Source organism: Aegilops tauschii, chromosome 2 (assembly GCF_002575655.3).
Source record: "Aegilops tauschii subsp. strangulata cultivar AL8/78 chromosome 2, Aet v6.0, whole genome shotgun sequence".
Taxonomy (NCBI): Eukaryota; Viridiplantae; Streptophyta; class Magnoliopsida; order Poales; family Poaceae; genus Aegilops; species Aegilops tauschii.
The window spans coordinates 43,272,406-43,296,970 of record NC_053036.3 but is presented as its reverse complement, the minus strand read 5'-3'; the positions used below and the strand labels follow the sequence as shown (position 1 = coordinate 43,296,970).

Genomic DNA, 24,565 nt, shown 5'->3' with positions numbered 1-24,565 from the left:
GGAGACATGACTAGAACACTCGATGTATCGGTGTGTGTGTGGGGGGGGGGAGGCAGAGGCCTAACTAGAGAGGTAGAACGACTCGTATATGTGTTGAGAAGGAGAGACCCAGCTATGTCTTGAGGGAGAGCGGTCAGAGAGAGAGAGAGAGAGAGACAGACAGACAGAGAGAGGGAGAGGGGTAGAATGCTGGATGGGTGATGGAGTTGCTTCTTGAAGATGGTGGGAGAGGCCTACTAGACAAACTGAGGGTAGAACTACAATATTATCAATAAGAGTGGCGATGTGTTTCTATGTGTGCCTGTGCGTGATAGATCTGTCGGGACGCATGCATGGATGAAGAAGGCGAACCATGTGTTTGGTAAGCAAACCTAACTAGATCGGTAGATCAATTGTTGTTTGTCGGAGGAAGGGAGAGACATAACTAATGAGGTAGACCGATCGACGCGTGGGGAAAACGAGAGATAAGGACCTAGGTAGCTATATGTATAGCGGGAGATCGGTCGGTGTACATCCATTTGTTAGAGGCAAATAAGGCCCAGCGAGACAGATAGATAGAGAGAATGGAGCTAGGAGGTGGTGCGAGAGGCCGAGCTACTAGCTAGATAGGGGGAGGAGTGTGCGGTTGTGAGATCGATGAAAAGAGGGGTGAGAGTTTACACGTGTGTGGGACCGTATGAGAGACACAAGGCATGGACACAGAAAGGAGGAGATGGAAGGTGTGTGTGTATGTTGTAGGCAGACATCGCTAGAGATGTTTATTGATCCGTGTGTGTCGGAAAGGAGTTATGGAGACTGTGGGAGAACGACCTAAAGAAAAAAAATGAATGTGCATGATGGATGGAATGATGAGGGAGGGGGAGGGCGAGGAGGGCGTGTGCATGCACGAGAGAAAGTTAGTGGTAGCTACAAAGGTTAGAGGATTGTGTGGGTGTAAGAGACTAACAAAGATCTTAATTTGATATGAAAGTGGATTCATATATTTGAATAGGAGATCATAGTGTTATAAAGATGTGCATGCATGAATATAGCGGTGATACGCGTGCTGTGGTTTTGCACATGTTATACCATAATGTTATAATGCATGGCGTTTGCAACTCACAGCTAAATGTCGAACAATCTAAACCATACTGTACATCGAACAATCTCACATCTTATTTGAATTTGTGATAATGTGTGGCGTTTGCAGCTTACAACTAAATATCAAACAATCTAAACAATACTATATATCGAACAATCTCACATTTTATTTGAATTTGTGGTAATGTGTGGTGTTTGCAACTCACATCTAAATACTTGTAGGCGTAGGGGGCGGGGCACCATACATTATGTGATAAACACATTATACATATGAGACATGGTTTAGATTATGAAGATCTAGCTAGAGCTTGAAATGTACTGTGATTTGAAAACAACATAAAGTGGATTCAAAAAATCAAGTTCGAGTTCATATAGTACACATAGTTCATATCTAACTCGAGAGTAATCATGTGGTGTGCTGTGAAGATAATACATGAACGATGGTTTAACTTGACAATAATGATGATTGTAGATCTTATTAAAATAGAGAAACGAATTCAAATGGTTTGACTTCACAACAATCATTACTGTAGATCTTATTCAAATAGAGAAACGAATTCAAATTTAGTTCATATTGAAGCGGTAGTATATACGTTTGGAATGCACTAAAACTTTCATTTGAGTTGCAGGTTGCATGCATTATACACGTAGCGAAATATTTTAATTGAACATAACATGAAGTCAAAGTTTTGAATGAAATTTGTAGTGCGAATTGATTTGGTACAGTACACGGGACTAGACTCTCTTGTGTGCTGCGAATTGATTTCTTTTTGTTTTTTTGTCGACGGAAGTGCGAATTGATTTGCTACAGTACACGTTAGGCTTGTCCGGAAATTTCAACCCGCGCCTTGTTACCCCGAAATATTTAAGATATATCTTTGTCTTGTTGTGCTCCGACAACTCCCTCCATCTCAACCCGCGCCTTGCTATTCCAAAATTACAACGCGCGCGAAAACTCCCACCTCCTGTGAAATCCCGACACACGAAATGCCCGTGATACCCCTGAACCGAAAGAACCGCCTAGGTCAAATCGGTGGGGGTACTTTTGTAACTTACCCAACGTTTCGGACAAGCGCGTCCCTAAGCCATGGTTCCCAGCTCCCATCCCATCCGCCCACCCATTCATACACTGAGGCCGCGAAAACCCGCGAAGCCCCACACCCTCCTCCACCCGCCACCCAGCCGGAGCCTCTTCCCCGACGATGTCATCCACAGCAACACCTCGACGTCCCTCATCCACCGTACCGGATGACGATCCGTCGTTGATCTCGTCGTTCCGCCGGTTCAGCCACCCCGTCCGCCACCTGCAAGCTGCCTCGACGTACCCCTCGTCTTTCGCACCACCTCCATTCCCACACCGCCGTCTTCACCTGCACCACCGAAAGAGCATCATCATCACCGTTTCCTCGGATGAAGCTGATGCCTAATGGGCGCCACCAAAGAGGTTATACACTAATCGCCGCATTTTCTTCTTGATTCGATCTCACGGTGCTGCCGGTGCTCGGTCCTGAGCCGACACGGCGCGACTCCATCCACGGCGGCGTCGCCGGCCACTTCCTCCACGGCGTCGCTCCCTCGGCGGCGACATCCACATCAGTAGGAGCTGCTGCTACTTTAGCTCTCGCTCGCGTTGCTGCTCTGCTCTTGCTCTCGGTCCCCTGCTTGGTTTGCTCTTGCTCGCGCTGCTGCTCTCGCTCTTTCTCTTGCTTGCGATGCTACTCCGATTTAGCTACACTTCAGTTGACTGAATCGACTTTTGGGTCAGTCGATTTTTAGGGGGTGGGGGGCTCGCCGGAGTTAAGGAAGAACCAGCCGCAGCAGGGAGGGGGCTCGCCAGAGAGGTACCCCACTATCTATCTTAGGGTTCAGGGTGGTGGCGGTGGTCACCGGCGGTGGTGGGGCGGTGGCGTGGGGATCGCCGTAGAAAAAGCTCGGCACGGGGGGGGGGGGGGGGGGGGTAGAGGGATGGCCGGGACGGCGGCGGACCAGCGGTGGGGAGTTGTTTCAGGGCGGGCGGGGCGGCACATCGCCGGCCGCGGGCGGCGGGGGGCGGCTGTTTGGCCGGTGGTGGCTGGCGGCTCAGGGTAGCCTCACCTGATGCTGCTACATGACCAACTGCCCCGGCTCTCGCACGCGCTGCTGCTACTACTACTTTTCTGCTACTAGTGCGTTCAGTTTCGACAGTACAATTCAGTTTCGACAGCAAAATTCAGTTTTGACAGTTAAGTTCAGTTTTGACAGTTAAATTCAGTTTCGACAGTTAAGTTCAGAGATGAGCGGCTGATGTATTTTACATCTAGCAATTTGTGGTTATGTATTTTACGTCATCTATTGGAGATGCTATTAGAATTCCACTCAGGTTAACGTTGTCTCTCCTGTCCTGCTTCAGCCTCAGCGTCGTACAACTCACCGAAGCTGCTCCAACGACGAAACCCTCCATCACATGGGAGCAGTACCCCGGGCTCCATCTCAAGATGCCTAAGATCTGCTTCCACTCCTCTGACAGCCAAGTCAGCCGGATCATCCTCACCGACCAACCCAATCACGCTGAGATCGACATGGCTTCGCCAAACAGGTTGTACACTTGTTGCATCTCTTTTTACTCTACATGTTATATAGATTGTCCACTGACCACACGTAGTAACATGAAATACGATTAGTTTCTCCTACTATATGACAAGCAGTGAGGTACCAGCCAACTTAGCTATCCGTGATGGACTCTCTTGAACACCATCATTATTTATCTCTGCGCCTTATAGCTGTGCATTTGTCGATGGGCCTGGGAGTTGAGCTAGTAGGGTAGTGGCCTGGGTCCAAAGTAGTAGAAGTAGCACAAAAACATTTTTTGAGTGTAGGCTTTTCCTTGCTCAAGCTTGCTTGCTGGAATCGCCAGTGCTTGAAAGGAAAAGTGAAGGAAAAACATAGGAATTGGAAAGTTTCCTATGGTACTACTATTCATGCATTTGGTTCAAAGGAATGGAGCAAAGGAAACTGTAGGATTTGTTCCTTTAGTGTCTCCTTGAAAGAAAAACCGTAGGAATTTTAATATCCACTTGTCCTCCTTTTCAAATTCCTATTCATGTAGCACAAGACTAAGAGATAGTAGCATAATAGCATTATAACCGTACATTTTCTTGTGGTTTGACTTAATCTCACCCTGCTTCTTTGCATCCTGTGATCTTCCAATTCTTGTGAACCAAACACCCAGATTGGCAGAAATCCTGTGTTTTTAAATTCTCTGTTTTGCACGTGCATTCCTATCCTATTAATGTGTATTTTCTATCCCTGCGTTGTTAGAATCCTCCAATTCCAACGATCCCTTACAGAATTACTTCTCTTACAGATAATTGTCAAAGAAAACCTTGTGTGGTTTGTCCCGCTCCTGCTGCGCCGTCGTCCACCCCAGCTCAGCTGCTCCGACGACAGAAGGGTCCAGCACAGCAGGGATTCGGCCTCCAGACTGTCTTTCGCCGCCTCAGATCTTCTTCCCCGCCGCTGGCAGCCATGACAACTGCATTACCATCATCAACCGAGCAGATGACCTCGAGGACTACACGGGTCCGCAAGAGAGGTCGCACTCTTTCGTGTCTGCTTACGTTATGCATCGCTTAATATTACATGCTACTTTATCGTCCTGTTCACCGATTAGACTCTGAGTCAGCTCCAAACTAATGGTCAAACTTGAGTTTTTAAATGGTTGTGGGGTACATATCGGGGCCGCAATCAATAGTATCTATCTACTATCTGGTTAATCTCTAGTGTCTACTATGAGTTTCATGTTGGGTGGGAAATAAACAGTAAAGAAGCCATTATCTATATTTTTTAATTGAAGCCATTATCTGCCTGCTATCATTGGTTTTGGGTCTATCCACAGGTTGCTACCATCACTCTGGATTTCTGGATGCACTCCTTACATAATCTCACTATGTTTTATTCCTATGCATGTCAGTTATTGTACACAATGGAACTGAACATGTAGAGCAAAAGAGACGAGCCTTGCGTGGCAATGAAGTTTCATGCAGACATCGCTCCATGGTAGGCGCAAAGGCAGCCCCCCTCCACCCATTTTGGATTGTAACCGAGAGGAAGATATCTATTCTGAGGGGGATTCAGAAGGAGAGGACCACTCCTATTTACCCCATGAGGTCTTCGCTCTAACTTGGCATGCTGATGTTGGTTATATCATGCATATGGTGCCTTGCATTGCTTACTTTATACATCAAATATGTCATCTGCTTAGTTTAGACATGCTTTGTGTGAATGCCATCTGTTTAGTTTATTCATCGTTTATGTGAATTATGCAACGCCATCTTGTTTATCCAGGCATCATATATGTGAATTTTGCAATGCCATCCTACTTATCCAGTCATCTTATATGTGAATTATACATGTCCATCCTTTTTTCCGTTACGTATTACATTTGTCAACAATGTTAGTACATTCAACTACTCTTCGTATGCATCAGCCATTTGACACGGCGATGGAAAATTCTGGAGTGAAAACAAGGTCTTCAGAGCAGACTATGCTATTTGACGAAGCACGTATCTCGCTAGTTACGGATAGCTCCTCAGAGGATTCAGAGACAGATGACCAGTCCTATTCCCCCCCAAGGTGTATGCTCTAACTTGGCAGGGTTATGTTGCTCATATCGTGTGTATGGTGTCTTGCATTGCTATGTCATTTGATTAGTTTAGACATGCTTTGTGTGAATGCCACCTGTTTAGTGTCTAATTACCATATATGTGAATTATGCATTGCCATCTTGTTGCAAGACATTATATATGTGAATTATGCAATGCTATCTTGTTGCAAAGACATTATATATGTGAATTATCCAATGCCATGATGTTTAGCCAATCATCATGTATGTGAATTATATCATGCTATCATTTTGTGTATTACGTGTTCCATTTGTCGACAACATTTGTATATTCAACTACTCTTCCTGTGCATCATCCATTTGAAACGGTGATGGAAGTATCTGGAGTGAAAACAAGGTATTTAGAGCAGACAATGCTACCTGCTGAAGTAGACATCTTGCTGGTTACAGGGAGCTCCTCAGAGGAGGATTCAGAGACTGATGACCAGTCCTATTTCCCCCCTGAGGTCTATGCTCAAACTTGGCAGGGTTATATTACCCATGTCATGCATGTTGTCTTGCATTGCTTAGTTTTTACATCATATATGGATTGCCATCTGCTTACTTGCTTACTATATAAATCATATATTTGAATTATATCATGCCATCATGTTTACATACACATCATCTATCTGAATTATGGCATGGCAACCCATTTAATAGACATCATATAGTTATATCATCTCATCCGGTTTAGTGTTTACAGTCACCATATTTTGAATTACGTCATTCTATCCGTGAATTATATCATGCTATCATGTTTCCATAGGCGGGATGTATGTGAATTATGCCATGCCAACCTATTTAATAAAGACATTATATAGTTATATCATGCCATCCTGTTTACATAGTCATCATATTTTGAACTATGTCTTTCCATCTTTTTTAGTTAGCCATCATAATGTGAAATTGTGTCATGCTATCCTGTTTAGTTAGCCATCATATATGTGAAATTGTGTCATGCTATCCTGTTTGGTTAGACAGCAGAAATGTGAATTATTTCATGCCCTCCTTTATTCCCCACTATCCATTGCACCTGTCTTATCATACAATGTCTGTACATTCAATTACTTTTCTTGTTTATTAGCCATTTGAATTGGAGAGGGTGATGGCAGTTTCTAAGGGAGTAACAACACAGTCTTCAGAAAAGATAGTGCTACCAGTTGATGCAGATAGAACCACGGTTGTACTTGCCCAAAAACCAGCCCCACCACACATAACCCAGACTCTCGCAGATTGTACCCCTACCAAGTTGGACAGAGAACCAGCTACACCCCTTCTAACCCCAACCCAAGCAGATAGTAACCCAGTTCCAGTCGACACAGCACCGTCTCCACCACAGAGCACCCAAACACGAGCAGTTAGTAAGGGAATTGTAGTGCCCAAAGCACGAGGACCACCACTCCGAATCCCAACTCAACGCTTAAAGGAGAAGAAGAATTGTTCTCAGGTCAGGTTCTGTAGCTATGGTTCATACTCCTTTGCTCTTGCATCACTGTATTTACTCATACCAACTATTTTCAAATTTGAAGGATGGAATTGAAACTCCAATGGCGCAACAGGTATGTTTTAAACCTGTTTCTTTAACTGGTTTGCTGTTGTAACTTGCTCTATGTTGATTTCAGTTCCAATTGAATAAACAGTTATGTTCTCATGTCATGCACATTACAAGTGTTGTTATTGCTCTATTGTTTCCCACACTTATATTCTGTCTATTCTACTTTGTCTTGAACAAATATTAATTGAACTGTGTCTCTATCTTGATTTGGCAACAAAAACTAGAATGATATAGACCATAAAGTGACCATGGTACATAGATATATGTTTGTTTCATGCTGTTATCCTGTCCACTTTACTACTGAACTGATTTACCAAAATAAGTTTCATATACAACATGGTAACCCTGTGATGTGTCTGCTTGTTTCTCTTTTAGAATGCGGACAAAATATTGGAGAACAGTACCCCGTTATGCAATGGTAAAGGAAGTAATGCAGATAAGGTTCAAGATAGTGAGACATCCCTGTTGGTCTCCAAGAGAGCTGATAAAAACTATCTTGACGACGGTGAGAGAACCCATAAGTCATGTCTTGATGTAGTGTTCGAGTTACAGGCCACTACTGCTGGCACAAGCTCTTCGAACTCGTTGCCTGAATCAGTTCGTCTTCTTGAATCTCAACTTCAAGTTGAAAGACATCCATCAGATGTGCTGCGGCAGGAAGCTGAAGGACTGAGGAAGTCCCTGCAGAATTCAGATGCATACTTTCTGGTGCAACAGCAAGCACTGGAGGATTTAAGCGCCAAACAAGAGAAAGTTAATAAGCTTGCTAAGCATCTTGCTAGCATTATGGGTACCCAGGATATTATTTCTTGAGATCTTCTGAAGTGGTTTTAGTTCTGGACTTATTTTGCTGCGGCATTTATATGCTGCTTTGTTCCCCATATTTCCACTGGTGGCGAACTTTGATGCCCAGTGGATGTAATATGTGTAATAGCCATGATAGCCTAGCGTAAGTTGCTTGCTTATTTATTTCCTTGTTGTCTTGTTTATTTGTTTGCTTGTAGTCAGTGCAGTTCTTTTTCCGTGGTTTGGCCACAATAACCTATTTTTTAAAACTAGACCACAATAACCATGGGCTACATATTTACTCTAGTTACCATGGGCCTCCTACAGGCCGCAAAAACAATGGGCCTTGTAAGGGCCGTAGAAACAATGGGCCTTTTACAGGCCGTAGAAACAATGGGCCTTGTAAGGGCCGTAGAAACAATGGGCCTTCTACGAGACGTAGCATCAATGGGCCTTCTACGGGCCGTATGATCGATCGACCAAACATGGGCCAATAACAGACCGCATTATGGGCCGTAAACGGGCTAGATTTGGAATCGTCCATTCATGGGCCGACAATAACGGGCAGTCGTTAATCGACCGTATTTGATGACGCTATGAAAATGGCCCAACGGATTAACGGGCCGATTGTAACCACGGGCTGAATTTGGCCCACAAGCAGAAAAGGCCAGTAACGGGCCGTAAGTAATCGAATGCTGGAAATAAGCCCAAGAATAAATGGGCCCTGAGAAGGCCGAAAGATAACACGGGTTATTAACGGTCCAATGGAATAATGGGCCGTTAGTGGGTATGAAGCGATACACTGTTCATTGCGAGCTAGATTTACTACGGGCTGTTAATGGGCCGAGATTTACAAATGGCCTCATATGGGCCGAAAGACATCATGGGCCTTACATGGGCCGGAAGTTACAACGGGCTGGAATCATATTGATGTCCCAGATGAAGCTACTGGGCTTAATTCCGATAGGCCGTAACGGGCCGTGAGTTAGCGGGTCGTAAATGGGCCGACAATAACAGGCTTTCCGTGGGCCGGCCCGTTACCTTTTAACCAAGTCAAACAGGCCGGCCTTTTCACCGGAAAGGGCCTTTGTTGGGCCGTGCCACGTGTTGACCTATCATACGCGCCTCCTGTCCAATGAATGGATGACATCTGTCCCAACGGTGAGCCAGCACGTGTTTCCTCCGGCCAATGACAATTTTACACGTGGAAAATCCTCATTGGTCCGGGCTGTTAACGGGTTATCGGATCCAAAACCGGACCCGATAGCTTAACAGCGACCCGTTACGGTGGATGCCACGTGTCGGTCACCCTTGACGAAAGCACTTCCATGACGCGTGATTTATCGTCATGGTAGTGGACACTTCCATGATGATAATTTTGGTAATGTCATGGAACACTTCTACCACAGCACAGGTATGACTATCTTGATTCTGTCATAAATTTGTCATGGATGTACATGCATGACAAAAAACGTGACCTACTGTGACAAACACATATCATCACGGAAGTGTATTTTTTTGTAGTGTGTTCTCCCTAAGTATGCACCGTTGCGACAGTTCGTCGTGCCGAGACACCACGTGATGATCGGGTGTGATAAGCTCCATGTTCACATACAACGGGTGCAAGACATTTTTGCACGTGCGGAATACTCGGGTTAAACATGACGAGCTTAGCATGTACAGACATGGCCTCGGAACACTGAGACCGAAAGGTCGAATGTGAATCATATGGTAGATATGATCAACATAGAGATGTTCACCATTGAAAACTACTCCATCTCACGTGATGATCAGACATGGTTTAGTTGATATGGATCACGTGATCATTTAGATGACACGAGGGATGTCTTTCTAAGTGGGAGTTCTTAAGTAATATGATTAATTGAACTTAGTCATGATAGTTTTTGCATATCTATGTTGTAGATCAATGGCGCATGCTACCGTTTCCTTGAATTTTAATGCGTTCCTAGATAAAGCTAAGTTGAAAGATAATGGTAGCAACTACATGGACTGGGTACATAACTTGAGGATTATCCTCATTGCTGCACAGAAAAATTATGTCCTTGATGCACCACTAGGTGTACCACCCCCTCCAGCAACTGCAGACGTTGTGAACGCCTGGCAGTCGCGTGTTGATGACTACTCAATAGTTCAGTGTGCCATGCTTTACGGCTTAGAATCGGGACTTCAAAGACGTTTTGAACGTCATGGACCATATGAGATGTTCCAGGAATTGAAGTTAATATTACAAGCAAATGCCCGAGTTGAGAGATATGAAGTCTCCAACGAGTTCTATAGCTGCAAGATGGAGGAGAACAGTTCTGTCAGTCAACACATAATTAGAATGTCTGGGTACCATAACAACTTGACTTAGCTTGGAGTAAATCTTCCAGATGATAGTGTTATTGACAGAGTTCTTCAATCACTGCCACCAAGCTACAAAGGCTTCGTGATGAACTATAATATGCAAGGGATGAATAAGACTATTCCCGAGCTCTTCGTAATGCTCAAAGCTGCTGATACGTCTCCAACGTATCTATAAATTATGAAGTATTCATGCCATTATATTATCTGTTTTGGATGTTTATGGGCTTTATTAAACACTTTTATATTACTTTTGGGACTAACCTATTGACCCAGAGCCCAGTGCCAGTTTCTGTTTTTTCCCTTGTTTCAGTGTTTCGAAGAAAAGGAATATCAAACGGAGTCGAAACAGAATGAAATCTTCTGGAGAAGTTATTTTTGGAAGGAAAGCAACCCGGGAGACTTGGAGTGCACGTCAGGAAAGCAACAAGGGAGGCACGAGGTAGGGGGCGCGCCCACCCCCCTGGGCGCGCCCTCCACCCTCGTGGGCCCCTCGTGGCTCCCCTGACGTACTTCTTTCACCTATATATACCAATATACCCTAAAACCTTCGGGGAACAAAATAGATCGGGAGTTCCGCCGCCGCAAGCCTCTGTAGCCACCAAAAACCAATCGGGACCCTGTTCCGGCACCCTGCCGGAGGGGGGATCCCTCACCGGTGGCCATCTTCATCATCCCGGCGCTCTCCATGATGAGGAGGGAGTAGTTCACCCTCGGGGCTGAGGGTATGTACCAGTAGCTATGTGTTTGATCTCTCTCTCTCTCTCGTGTTCTTGATTTGGCACGATCTTGATGTATCGCGAGCTTTGCTATTATAGTTGGATCTTATGATGTTTCTCCCCCTCTACTCTCTTGTAATGGATTGAGTTTTCCCTTTGAAGTTACCTTATCGGATTGAGTCTTTAATGATTTGAGAACACTTGATGTATGTCTTGCATGGGATAATCGTGGTGACGATGGGTTATTCTATTGATTCACTTGATGTATGTTATGGTGATCAACTTGCGGGTTCCGCCCATGAACCTATGCATAGGGGTTGGCACACGTTTTTTCTTGACTCTCCGGTAGAAACTTTGGGGCACTCTTTGAGGTTCTATGTGTTGGTTGAATAGATGAATCTGAGATTGTGTGATGCATATCGTATAATCATAGCCACGGATACTTGAGGTGACATTGGAGTATCTAGGTGACATTAGGGTTTTGGTTGATGTGTGTCTTAAGGTGTTATTTTACTACGAACTCTAGGGCTGTTTGTGACACTTATAGGAATAGCCCAACGGATTGATTGGAAAGAATAACTTTGAGGTGGTTTCGTACCCTACCATAATCTCTTCGTTTGTTCTCCGCTATTAGTGACTTTGGAGTGACTCTTTGTTGCATGTTGAGGGATAGTTATATGATCCAATTATGTTATTATTGTTGAGAGAACTTGCACTAGTGAAAGTATGAACCCTAGGCCTTGTTTCCTAGCATTGCAATACCGTTTGTGCTCACTTTTATCATTAGTTACCTTGTTGTTTTTATATTTTTAGATGACAAAAACCTATACTACCATCCATATTGCACTTGTATCACCATCTCTTCGCCGAACTAGTGCACCTATACAATTTACCATTGTATTGGGTGTGTTGGGGACACAAGAGACTCTTTGTTATCTGGTTGCAGGGTTGTTTGAGAGAGACCATCTTCATCCTACGCCTCCCACGGATTGATAAACCTTAGGTCATTCACTTGAGGGAAATTTGCTACTGTCCTACAAACCTCTGCACTTGGAGGCCCAACAACGTCTACAAGAAGAAGGTTGCGTAGTAGACATCAAGCAGTTTCTGGCGCCGTTGCCGGGGAGGTGAGTGCTTGAAGGTATATCTTTAGATCTTGCAATCCAATCTTTTTGTTTCTTGTTTTATTACTAGTTTAGTCTATAAATGAAAATTACAAAAAACTGGAATTGAGTTTGCCTCATACGCTTCATCTTTTTAATATCTTTCGTGAAAATGATGGGAAGGAAAATTGTGCTCAAGTACTAGAATAAGAATTACATAGAATGCTTGGCATAAAATATGTGAATGATGAGCATGATTGCAATGTTGTTAGTATGAATTCTTTGAATACCCATGATGCTAATGATTTGCAAAGCCACAAGCTTGAGGATGCTATGTTTGATGAAGATGATATGTTTAGTCCCCCATGTTTTCATGAACAAATTTATTTTGATGAAAGCATGCCTCCTATTTATGATGATTATTGTGATGAAATGTATGCTATAAAGAATAAATATAACCATGAAACTTGTCATCATGATTTTAATTTTGAATTGGATTATGCTTCACATGATAGCTATTTTGTTGAGTTTGCTCCCACTACTATTCATGAGAACAAATTTGCTTTTGTGGAGAGTAATAAAATTTCTATGCAAGTAGATCATGAAAAGAATACTTTATGTGATGGTTATATTGTTGAATTCATTCATGATGCTACTGAAAATTACTATGAGAGAGTATCATATGCTTCTACATATTGCAATAATATCAAGTTTCCTCTCTATGTGCTTAAAGTTTTGAAGTTATGCTTGTTTTGCCTTCCTATGCAAGTTGATTCTTGTTCCCACAAGTCGTTTGCTCACAAAATCCCTATGAATAGGAAGTGGGTAAGACTTAAATGTGCTAGTCATGTTCTTCATGATGCTCTCTTTATGTTTCAATTCTTATCTTTTACGTGAGCATCATTGAAATCATCATGCCTAGCTAGGGGCGTTAAACGATAGCCCTTGTTGGGAGGCAACCCAATTTTAATTTAGTTTCTTGCTTTTTGGTTCTGTTTAGTAATAAATAATCCATATAGCTTCTGTTTAGATGTGGTTTTGTGTTTTAATTAGTGTTTGTGCCAAGTAGAACCTTTGGGAAGACTTGGGTGAAGTTTATATGATCTTGCTGTGAAAAACAGAAACTTTAGCGCTCACGAGATTAGCTTCAACTTTTTACTGGAGAGTGATATTTAGTTGATTCCTTTTGCAGATGATTACTATACAAATTCCTCAGTTCCACAAATTTAGTTTAGAATTTTTGGAGTTCCATAAGTATACGTTTGATACAGATTACTACAGACTGTTCTGTTTTTAACAGATTCTGTTTTCATTGTGTTGCTTGCTTATTTTGATGAATCTATGGCTAGTAAAATAGTTTATAAATCATAGAGAAGTTTGAATACAGTAGGTTTAACACCAATATAAATAAATAATAAGTTCATTACAGTAACTTGAAGTGGTGTTTTGTTTTCTTTCGCTAACGGAGCTTACGAGTTTTCTGTTGAGTTTTGTGTTGTGAAGTTTTCAAGTTTTGGGTAAAGATTCGATGGACTATGGAATAAGGAGTGGCAAGAGCCTAAGCTTGGGGATGCCCAAGGCACCCCAAGGTAATATTCAAGGACAACCAAGAGCCTAAGCTTGGGGATGCCCTGGAAGGCATCCCCTCTTTCGTCTTTGTTCATCGGTAACTTTACTTGGAGCTATATTTTTATTCACCACATGATATGTGTTTTGCTTGGAGCGTCGTTTTATTTTCTTTAGCTTTGCTTGCTGATTGAATAAAATACCAAGATCTGAAATTCTTAAATGAGAGAGAGTCTTCACATAGCTAAATAATTATTTAACTACTCATTGATCTTCACTTATATCTTTTTGGAGTAGTTTGTCATTTACTCGTGTGCTTCACTTATATCCTATGAGTAAATGGTTGAATGATTTGAATGTCATAAATTTGAAATTATATATGTTTAATATGCCTTTCCCATGGGGAGTAATGCCTTCACATATAAGAAGTAGAGGTGGTAAATTTATTGAAGGTTAGCAAACATTGTATTGGTCACTTGAACAATTCATGAAAGAATATTGAAGGAAGAGAGATTTCACATATAAATATACTATCTTGGACATCTTCTATGATTGTGAGCCCCATTAATTATTTTCAAACCTGAGCAAATTAGTTGAAGTTGGACAAGGAAGACAACATAATGAGTTATGCTTGGGTATATTTGTATAGAAGTTATATTGTTATGGATCCTCTAACATGTGGTGCTTGCTATTTAGAATCCTTTGCTAGCTAAAATATCTGTACTAAGCGGGAATACTGCTTGTGCATCCAATTCCTTGAACCAAGTTTCTTCCATGAGTGTCCACCATATCTACCTATATGCGGTATTTACCTGCCGTTCCAAGTAAATTTGCATGTGCCAAACTCTAAACCTTCAAATAATAATCTGTTTTGTACGCCCGAATCGCTCATGTAGCGACTAGGGGCTGTCAGTATCTTCCATGCTAGGTGGGTTATTCTCACGATGAGTGGACCCCGCTCATCATTCCCGAGAAAATGGCTGGTAACTGGGATGCCCAGTCCTATGATCAAAAGATCAAAAACAAATTCGCAAATAATTTAAACAAAACTCCCCCAGGAATGTTGATAGTTGGACGGCACCCGTTGTTTCGGACAAGCCGTGGAGTGTGAATGTTGGTGGAGGGGGAGTAAAAACTTTACCTTTCTGCGTGGGAACCGCCTATAATGTATGTAGTATGGAAGATATTGGGAACTCTTGGTCGTTATGTTGACAATGAAAGCATACCTCTCAAAATTATTTTCATCTCTATTTTAGCTTCGATCTCTGGCACCTCTGCAAATCCCTGCTTCCCTCTGCGAAGGGCCTATCTTTTACTTTTATGCAAGAGTCAGTAGTATTCCTTCTCATTCCAACCTACTCTTTAGTTGGCAAGCATCATGTGATGGAAAGATCTAAGCATATATGGCCATTCAAATATATTTGAGCATGAATTATTATTGTTGACATTACCCTTGAGGTAAAAGGTTGGGAGGCGAAACATTAAGCCCCTATCTTTCTCTGTGTTCGATGAATACTATTTGTTCTATAAATATGCTTTGAGTGGTAGCAATCATGGAAGACTAAATGATAGTTGAGTATGTGAAGTTTGCTGAATCAAAGCTTTGACATAGACTCTTCCTGAAAATAAGATGAATTGCAATTGTTTGATGACTGAGAACATTGTTTGTTAGTTTTCAAGAAAGTTTTTGATCTATACTTTAACATGTGAATAGCTAGTTACTTGATCATGAAAAGTTCTATGAGTTGAACTACTGTTATGACATATAATGATGCTAGAAAAGGTGATTGAAATTATCATTGATCAAACTTATGCACCTACTAGCATTCACACTTCATAAATTCTTTCTTTTATCATTTACCTACTCGAGGACGAGCAGGAATTAAGCTTGGGGATGCTGATACGTCTCCAACGTATCTATAATTTATGAAGTATTCATGCTATTATATTATCTGTTTTGGATGTTTATGGGCTTTATTAAACACTTTTATATTACTTTTGGGACTAACCTATTGACCCAGAGCCCAGTGCCAGTTTCTGTTTTTTCCCTTGTTTCAGTGTATCGAAGAAAAGGAATATCAAACAGAGTCGAAACGGAATGAAATCTTCTGGAGAAGTTATTTTTGGAAGGAAAGCAACCCGGGAGACTTGGAGTGCACGTCAGGAAAGCAACAAGGGAGGCACGAGGCAGGGGGGCGCGCCCACCCCCCTGGGCGCGCCCTCCACCCTCGTGGGCCCCTCGTGGCTCCCCTGACGTACTTCTTTCACCTATATATACCAATATACCCTAAAACCTTCGGGGAACAGAATAGGTCGGGAGTTCCGCCGCTGCAAGCCTCTGTAGCCACCAAAAACCAATCGGGGCCCTGTTCCGGCACCCTGCCGGAGGGGGGATCCCTCACCGGTGGCCATCTTCGTCATCTCAGCGCTCTCCATGACGAGGAGGGAGTAGTTCACCCTCGGGGCTGAGGGTATGTACCAGTAGCTATGTGTTTGATCTCTCTCTCGTGTTCTTGATTTGGCACGATCTTGATGTATCGCGAGCTTTGCTATTATAGTTGGATCTTATGATGTTTCTCCCCCTCTACTTTCTTGTAATGGATTGAGTTTTCCCTTTGAAGTTATCTTATCGGATTGAGTCTTTAATGATTTGAGAACACTTGATGTATGTCTTGCGTGGGATAATCGTGGTGACAATGGGTTATTCTATTGATTCACTTGATGTATGTTTTGGTGATCCACTTGTGGGTTCCGCCCATGAACCTATGCATAGGGGTTGGCACACGTTTTCGTCTTGACTCTCCGGTAGAAACTTTGGGGCACTCTTTGAGGTTCTATGTGTTGGTTGAATAGATGAATCTGAGATTCTGTGATGCATATCGTATAATCATACCCGCGGATACTTGAGGTGACATTGGAGTATCTAGGTGACATTAGGGTTTTGGTTGATGTGTGTCTTAAGGTGTTATTTTACTACGAACTCTAGGGCTGTTTGTGACACTTATAGGAATAGCCCAACGGATTGATTGGAAAGAATAACTTTGAGGTGGTTTCGTACCCTACCATAATCTCTTCGTTTGTTCTCCGCTATTAGTGACTTTGGAGTGACTCTTTGTTGCATGTTGAGGGATAGTTATATGATCCAATTATGTTATTATTGTTGAGAGAACTTGCACTAGTGAAAGTATGAACCCTAGGCCTTGTTTCCTAGCATTGCAATACCGTTTGTGCTCACTTTTATCATTAGTTACCTTGCTGTTTTTATATTTTCAGATTACAAAAACCTATATCTACCATCCATATTGCACTTGTATCACCATCTCTTCGCCGAACTAGTGCACCTATACAATTTACCATTGTATTGGGTGTGTTGGGGACACAAGAGACTCTTTGTTATTTGGTTGCAGGGTTGTTTCAGAGAGACCATCTTCATCCTACGCCTCCCATGGATTGATAAACCTTAGGTCATCCACTTGAGGGAAATTTGCTACTGTCCTACAAACCTCTGCACTTGGAGGCCCAACAACGTCTACAAGAAGAAGGTTGTGTAGTAGACATCAACTGCGGAGGTAGAAATCAAGAAGGAGCATGAAGTGTTGATGGTTAACAAGACCACTATTTTCAAGAAAAAGGGCAAAGGAAAGAAGGGGAACTTCAAGAAGAATAGCAAGCAAGTTGCTACTCCCGGGAAGAAACCCAAGTCTAGACCTAAGCCTGAAATTGTGTGCTTCTACTGCAAAGGGACTGGACACGGGAAGCAGAACTGCCCCAAGCATTTGGCGGATAAGAAGGATGGCAAAGTGAACAAAGGTATATTTGATATACATGTTATTGATGTATACCTTACTAATGCTCGTAGTAGCGCCTGGGTATTTGATACTGGTTATGTTTCTCATATTTGCAACTCGAAACAGGGGCTACGGATTAAACGAAGATTGGCTAAGGACGAGGTGACGATGCGCGTCGGAAATGTTTCCAAGGTCGATGTGATCGCTGCGGCACGCTACCTCTACATCTACCTTCGGGATTAGTTTTAGACCTGAATAATTGTTATTTGGTGCCAGTTCAGCATGAATATTATATTTGGATCTTGTTTGATGCGAGACGGTAATTCATTAAAATCAGAGAATAATTGTTGTTCTATTTATATGAGTAATATCTTTTATGGTCATGCACCCTTGAAGAGCAGTCTATTTTTGTTGAATCTCGATCGTGGTGATGCACATATTCATGATATTGATGCCAACAGATGCAAAGTTGACAAATGATAGTGCAACATATTTCTGGCACTGCCGTTTAGGTCATATTGGTGTAAAGCGCATGAAGAAACTCCATGCGGATGGACTTTTGGAATCACTTGATTATGAATCATTTGATGCTTGCGAACCATGCCTCATGGGCAAGATGACTAAGACTCCGTTCTTCGGAACAATGGAGCGAGCAACTGACTTATTGGAAATAATACACACCGATGTATGTGGTCCGATGAGTGTTGAGGCTCGCGGCAGGTATCGTTATTTTCTGACCTTCACAGATGATTTGAGTAGATATGGGTATATCTACTTAATGAAACACAAGTCTGAAACATTTGAAAAGTTCAAAGAATTTCAGAGCAAAGTGAAAAATCATCGTAACAAGAAAATAAAGTTTCTACGATCTGATCGCGGAGGCGAATATTTAAGTTACGAGTTTGGTCTTCATTTAAAACAATGTGGAATAGTTTCGCAACTCACGCCACCTGGAACACGACAGCGTAATGGTGTGTCCGAATGTCGTAACCGTACTTTATTAGATATGGCGCGACCTATGATGTCGCTTACCAATTTACCACTATCGTTTTGGGGTTATGCATTAGAGACAGCTGCATTCACGTTAAATAGGGCAACATCTAAACCCGTTGAGACGACACCGTATGAACTGTGGTTTGGCAAGAAACTTAAGCTACCATTTCTTAAAGTTTGGGGTTGCGATGCTTATGTGAAAAAGCTTCAGCCTGATAAGCTCGAACCCAAATCGGAGAAGTGCGTCTTCATATATAGGATACCCAAAAGAAACTGTTGGGTAAACCTTCTATCACAGATCCGAAGGCAAAACATGTGTTGCTAAGAATGGATCATTTCTAGAGAAGGAGTTTCTCTCGAAAGAAGTGAGTGGGAGGAAAGTAGAACTTGATGAGGTAATTGTACCTTCTCTTGAATTTGAAAGTAGTTCATCACAGAAAACCGTTCCCGTGATGCCTACACAAATTAGTGAGGAAGCGAATGATGATGATCATAAAACTTCAGATCAAGTTACTACCGAACCTTGTAGGTCAACCAGAGTACGTTCCGCACCAGAGTGGTACGGTAATCCTGTTCTGGAAGTCATGTTACTAGACCATGACAAACCTACGAACTATGAGGAAGCGAAGATGAGCCCAGATTCCGCGAAATGGCTTGAAGCCATGAAATCTGAGATGGGATCCATGTATGAGAACAAAGTATGGACTTTGGTTGACTTGCGCGATGATCGGCAAGCCATAGAGAATAAATGGATCTTCAAGAAGAAGACTGATGCTGATGGTAATGTTACTGTCTATAAAGCTCAACTTCTTGCGGAAGGTTTTCGACAAGTTCAAGGAGTTGACTACGATGAGACCTTCTCACCCGTAGCGATGCTTAAGTCTGTCCGAATCATATTAGCAATTGCCACATTTTATGATTATGAAATCTGGCAAATGGACGTCAAAACTGCATTCCTTAATGGATTTCATAAAGAAGACTTGTATATGATGCAACCAGAAGGTTTTGTCGATCCTAAAGGTGCTCACAAAGTGTGCAAGCTCCAGCAATCCATTTATGGACTGGTGCAAGCATCTCGGAGTTGGAATACACGCTTTGATAGTGTGATCAAAGCATATGGTTTTATACAGACTTTCGGAGAAGCCTGTATTTACAAGAAAGTGAGTGGGAGCTCTGTAGAATTTCTAATATTATATGTCGATGACATATTGTTGATTGGAAATGATATAGAATTTCTAGATAGCATAAAAGGATACTTGAATAAGAATTTTTAAATGAAAGACCTCGGTGAACCTGCTTATATATTGGGCATCAAGATCTATAGAGATAGATCAAGACGCTTAATTGGACTTTCACAAAGCACATACCTTGATAAAGTTTTGAAGAAGTTCCAAATGGACCAGTCAAAGAAAGGGTTCTTGCCTATGTTACAAGGTGTGAAATTGAGTCAGACTCAATGCCCGACCACTTCAGAATATAGAGAGAAAATGAAAGTCATTCCCTATGCCTCAGCCATAGGTTCTATCATGTATGCAATGCTGTGTACCAGACCTGATGTGTGCCTTGCTATAAGTTTAGCAGGGAGGTACCAAAGTAATCCAGGAGTGGATCACTGGACAGCGGTCAAGAACATCCTGAAGTACCTGAAAAGGACTAAGGATATGTTTCTCGTTTATGGGGGTGGCAAAGAGCTCGTCGTAAATGGTTACGTTGATGCTAGCTTTCACACTGATCCGGATGACTCTAAGTCACAAACCGGATACATATTTATATTGAATGGTGGAGCTGTCAGTTGGTGCAGTTCCAAGCAAAGCGTCGTGGCGGGATCTACGTGTGAAGCGGAGTACATAGCTGCTTCGGAAGCAGCAAATGAAGGAGTCTGGATGAAGGAGTTCATATCCGATCTAGGTGTAATACCTAGTGCATCGGGTGCAATGAAAATCTTTTGTGACAATACTGGAGAAATTGCCTTAGCGAAGGAATCCAGATTTCACAAGAGAACCAAACACATCAAGAGACGCTTCAACTCCATCCGTGATCAAGTCAAGGAGGGAGACATAGAGATTTGCAAAATACATACGGATCTAAATGTTGCAGACCTGTTGACTAAGCCTCTTCCACGAGCAAAACATGATCAGCACCAAGACTCCATGGGTGTTAGAATCATTACAATGTAATCTATATTATTGACTCTAGTGCAAGTGGGAGACTGGAGGAAATATGCCCTAGAGGCAATAATAAAGTTGTTATTTATATTTCCTTCTATCATGACAAATGTTTATTATTCATGCTAGAATTGTATTAACCGAAAACTTGATACATGTGTGAATACATAGACAATAAATAGTGTCCCTAGTATACCTCTACTATTCTAGCTTGTTAATCAAAGATGGTTAAGTTTCCTAACCATAGACATGTGTTGTCATTTGATGAACGGGATCACATCATTAGGAGAATGATGTAATGGACAAGACCCATCCGTTAGCTTAGCATAAAGATCGTTAAGTTTTATTGCTATTGCTTTGTTCATGACTTATACATATTCCTTTGACTATGAGATTATGCAACTCCCGAATACTAGAGGAATACCTTGTGTCCTATCAAACGTCACAACGTAACTGGGTGATCATAAAGATGCTCTACAGGTATCTCTGAAGGTGTTTGTTGGGTTGGCATAGCTCGAGATTAGGATTTGTCACTCCGAGTATCGGAGAGGTATCTCTGGGCCCTCTCGGTAATACACATCATGATAAGCCTTGCAAGCAATGTGACTAATGAGGTAGTTGCGGGATTATGTATTACGGAACGAGTAAAGAGACTTGCCGGTAACGAGATTGAACTAGGTATGAAGATACCGACGATCGAATCTCGGGCAAGTAACATACCGATGACAAAGGGAATGACGTATGTTGTCCTTGCGGTTTGACCGATAAAGATCTTCGTAGAATATGTAGGAACCAATATGAGCATCCAGGTTCCGCTATTGGTTATTGACCAGAGATGTGTCTCGGTCATGTCTACATAGTTCTCAAACCCGTAGGGTCCGCCTGCTTAACGTTTGATGACGATTTGTATTATGAGTTATGTGTTTTGGTGACCGAAGATTGTTCGAAGTCCCGGATGAGATCACAGACACGACGAGGAGTCTCAAAATGGTCGAGAGGTAGAGGTTGATATACTGGATGATAGTATTCGGACACCGGAAGTGTTTCAGAATGTATCGGGTACATATCAGAGTACCGAGGGGGGGTTACCGGAAACCCCGGGGGGGAGATATGGGCCATATGAGACATAGGAGGGAGGCAAGGCAGCCCACAAGGGGGTGGCGCCCCCCCCCCCCTGGGGAGTCCGAATTGGACAAGGGGAAGGGGCGCGGCCCCCTTTCCTTCTCCTTCTCCCACTCCTTCCCCCTTCCCCCCTTCGATAGAAGGAAGGGGGGCGAATAGGACTAGGAGTCCAAGTGGGATTCCCCCCCCCCCACTTGGCACGCCCTAGGCCGGCCTCCTCCCCTCTCCCTCCTTTATATACGGGGGCGGGGGGGAGGGGGGCACCTCTAAGGCACATCACTTATTCTTAGCCGTGTGCGGTGCCCCCCTCCACCGTTTACTCCTCCGGTCATATTGTCGTAGTGCTTAGGCGAAGCCCTGCGCGGATCACTTCACCATCACCGTCACCATGCCGTCGTGCTGACGAAACTCTCCCTCGACACTTTGCTGGATCAAGAGTTCGAGGAACGTCATCGAGCTGAACGTGTGCAGAACTCGGAGGTGCCATACGTTCGGTGCTGGATCGGTTGAATTGAGAAGACGTTCGACTACATCAACCGCGTTAAACTAACGCTTCTGCTTTCGGTCTACAAGCGTACATGGACACACTCTCCCCCTCTCGTTGCTATGCATCTCCTAGATAGATCTTGCGTGAGCGTAAGAATTTTTTTGAAATTGCATGCTACGTTCCCCAACAACTCTGTAGCGATATTCATGGACGAACATGACGTTGCAGCATACACAATCAAGTGCATTGATGACCCACGAGCCTTGAACAAGACAATATACCTAAGGCCACATGAAAACATCCTTACTCAAAATGAGTTGATTGCTAAATGGGAAAAGCTCTCAGGAAAGGTTCTTCAGAAAATTCCCATCCCGAGTGGTGAATTCTTGGCATTAATGAATGTTAAGAAAAATCATTTATTTGTTGAGTATATAGTATTTGAAATCTCAGCTTATTAGTAAAAAATGGTGAAAGGGCCACGTGGAATTTCTAGGAAAATATTACCGTTTTGTCATGCCATCTTCTTACAAGGCAATGGATTAATTGTGTGAAAATACATTTTCATTGTACATAACCACTTTGGCTTCTGGGGAGTATCTTAGGACATGTGTACAACAAAATTATGTCTGACTTCTCCCGATAATTTGGGAGAGAGAGAAGCATGACTTCATCTAGCCAAGGAATTATCACTTGACCACTAAGATAATCACTTTAACTTTTCTTTGTTTTTAAATAAAGAAGTCATACCTTGTTCACATGATTTCTAATAGTTTCTATTTTTGATACATGAAATCATTTAAGAATAACTAATGATTTCTAATAGTAGTTCTTATTTTTTATAACATTAAAGAATAAGTAATTAAATTATTTTTATTATTTATCCCAATTATCGTTGATGAGGATGTGCAAGTCATCCTCACCATTTTAGATGACTCACTTATGGAAGTGCAAATATAGAATTAAGTGCATGATTTTCTCCACGAGAAATAGTAAATATTATCATTTTTTTCTGTTACTTCTGTTTGGAAGCAAGTATTTAGTATAAAAAATATTTATATTTGCAAAATGAATTTTCTAATCATATTTTGATTGGTCAGGAACACACATTTAAAATAGAACATAGTGATCAAAGATCTTTAAAACTAAAAGACCATAGCCATGAATTAGATGATATATGAAGTCATGTACATGATCATAAATTGTAATGAAATGCAGATTAGATAAATGTGAGAAATATGATTCCCTCCACCATAAGAAACTTTTTGTTTTTGTGTTGTGCGTATTCATATCGTTTACTTAAGGTTTGGCAAAAATATATGTTATTTAAAACCTCTTTTTAGAACCTTGCAAAATCTAGTTTCGCCCCAATTGCCATACCTACTACATATTCTACTGGCATGCAGGTACAGACCTTGCTAATCAGGTGGGGATAGGGCATTACTATCACATTTTTTATGAGGGTTGCTTGACAAACTTCCGTGGAGATTCATTGATATGTTACTCAACATGGGCATAGTTATTAAAGTTGTAATCAAGTTAATTATGTGTTATGTACCATCTGTAAGTTCCGTGGAGATTCCCTAGAAAAAGGTGTTCCATGGAAATGAAAACTCCATCAGTTTGCAATAATTTGGATTCTATTTGTTTTTGCTTTGAACTTAAAAATTTAATGCTTATTTGGATTAGATATAAGGAACTTTCAATCTATTATGCGGATTGTATGTATATGAAAACTAGCTGTAGCATACATGTCGTAAAATGTTCTATCCTTGAATATTTCAACCACTAGTCATGTAGTCTCGAATTTACGAATGCTAGCCAGTACTTACATGATATGCGTAAAATGAAATAACCGTGTAGATTTAGGGCTAGCAAGAGTCGAGTAAGGAGTTTCACCCTATATCCAAGGAGCTTAGTCCAGGTCAAGAAGAGGACATTGGGTATGAGGTAAAAGCTTGGATGTCAAGGTCATTGGATAGGTATGATAATGCTGCACTCGCTCAAGTTATTTTTTCTTCATATAAATATTTAGCCAAGGAGCAAGTACGGAGAAGGATGTTGAAGATAAGTAAACTACAAGGCTGGAATGAGACCGGGAGCAAGCTTCAGTTGAAGGAAGATAAATATTTAGCCAAAAGCCATGGGAGCAAGCTTTGTGGATGATATTTAGTAAGGTTGCACCCAAGCTTCTAGTT

At 42.1% G+C, this 24,565-nt stretch overlaps 1 protein-coding gene across 1 annotated transcript in view; it reads left to right on the top strand.

Moving 5' to 3' along the window:
• LOC120973419 (isoflavone reductase homolog) overlaps positions 1-23,886 on the top strand; it is a 68,813-nt gene extending 44,927 nt beyond the window's left edge. Inside the window, exons 3-5 of the mRNA XM_040399007.1 lie at positions 15,274-15,280; positions 22,569-22,770; positions 23,772-23,886. Coding sequence (XP_040254941.1) covers positions 15,274-15,280; positions 22,569-22,770; positions 23,772-23,886 — 324 coding nt within the window. The remainder of the gene's footprint in view (positions 1-15,273; positions 15,281-22,568; positions 22,771-23,771) is intronic.
• Positions 23,887-24,565: the final 679 nt, after the last annotated feature.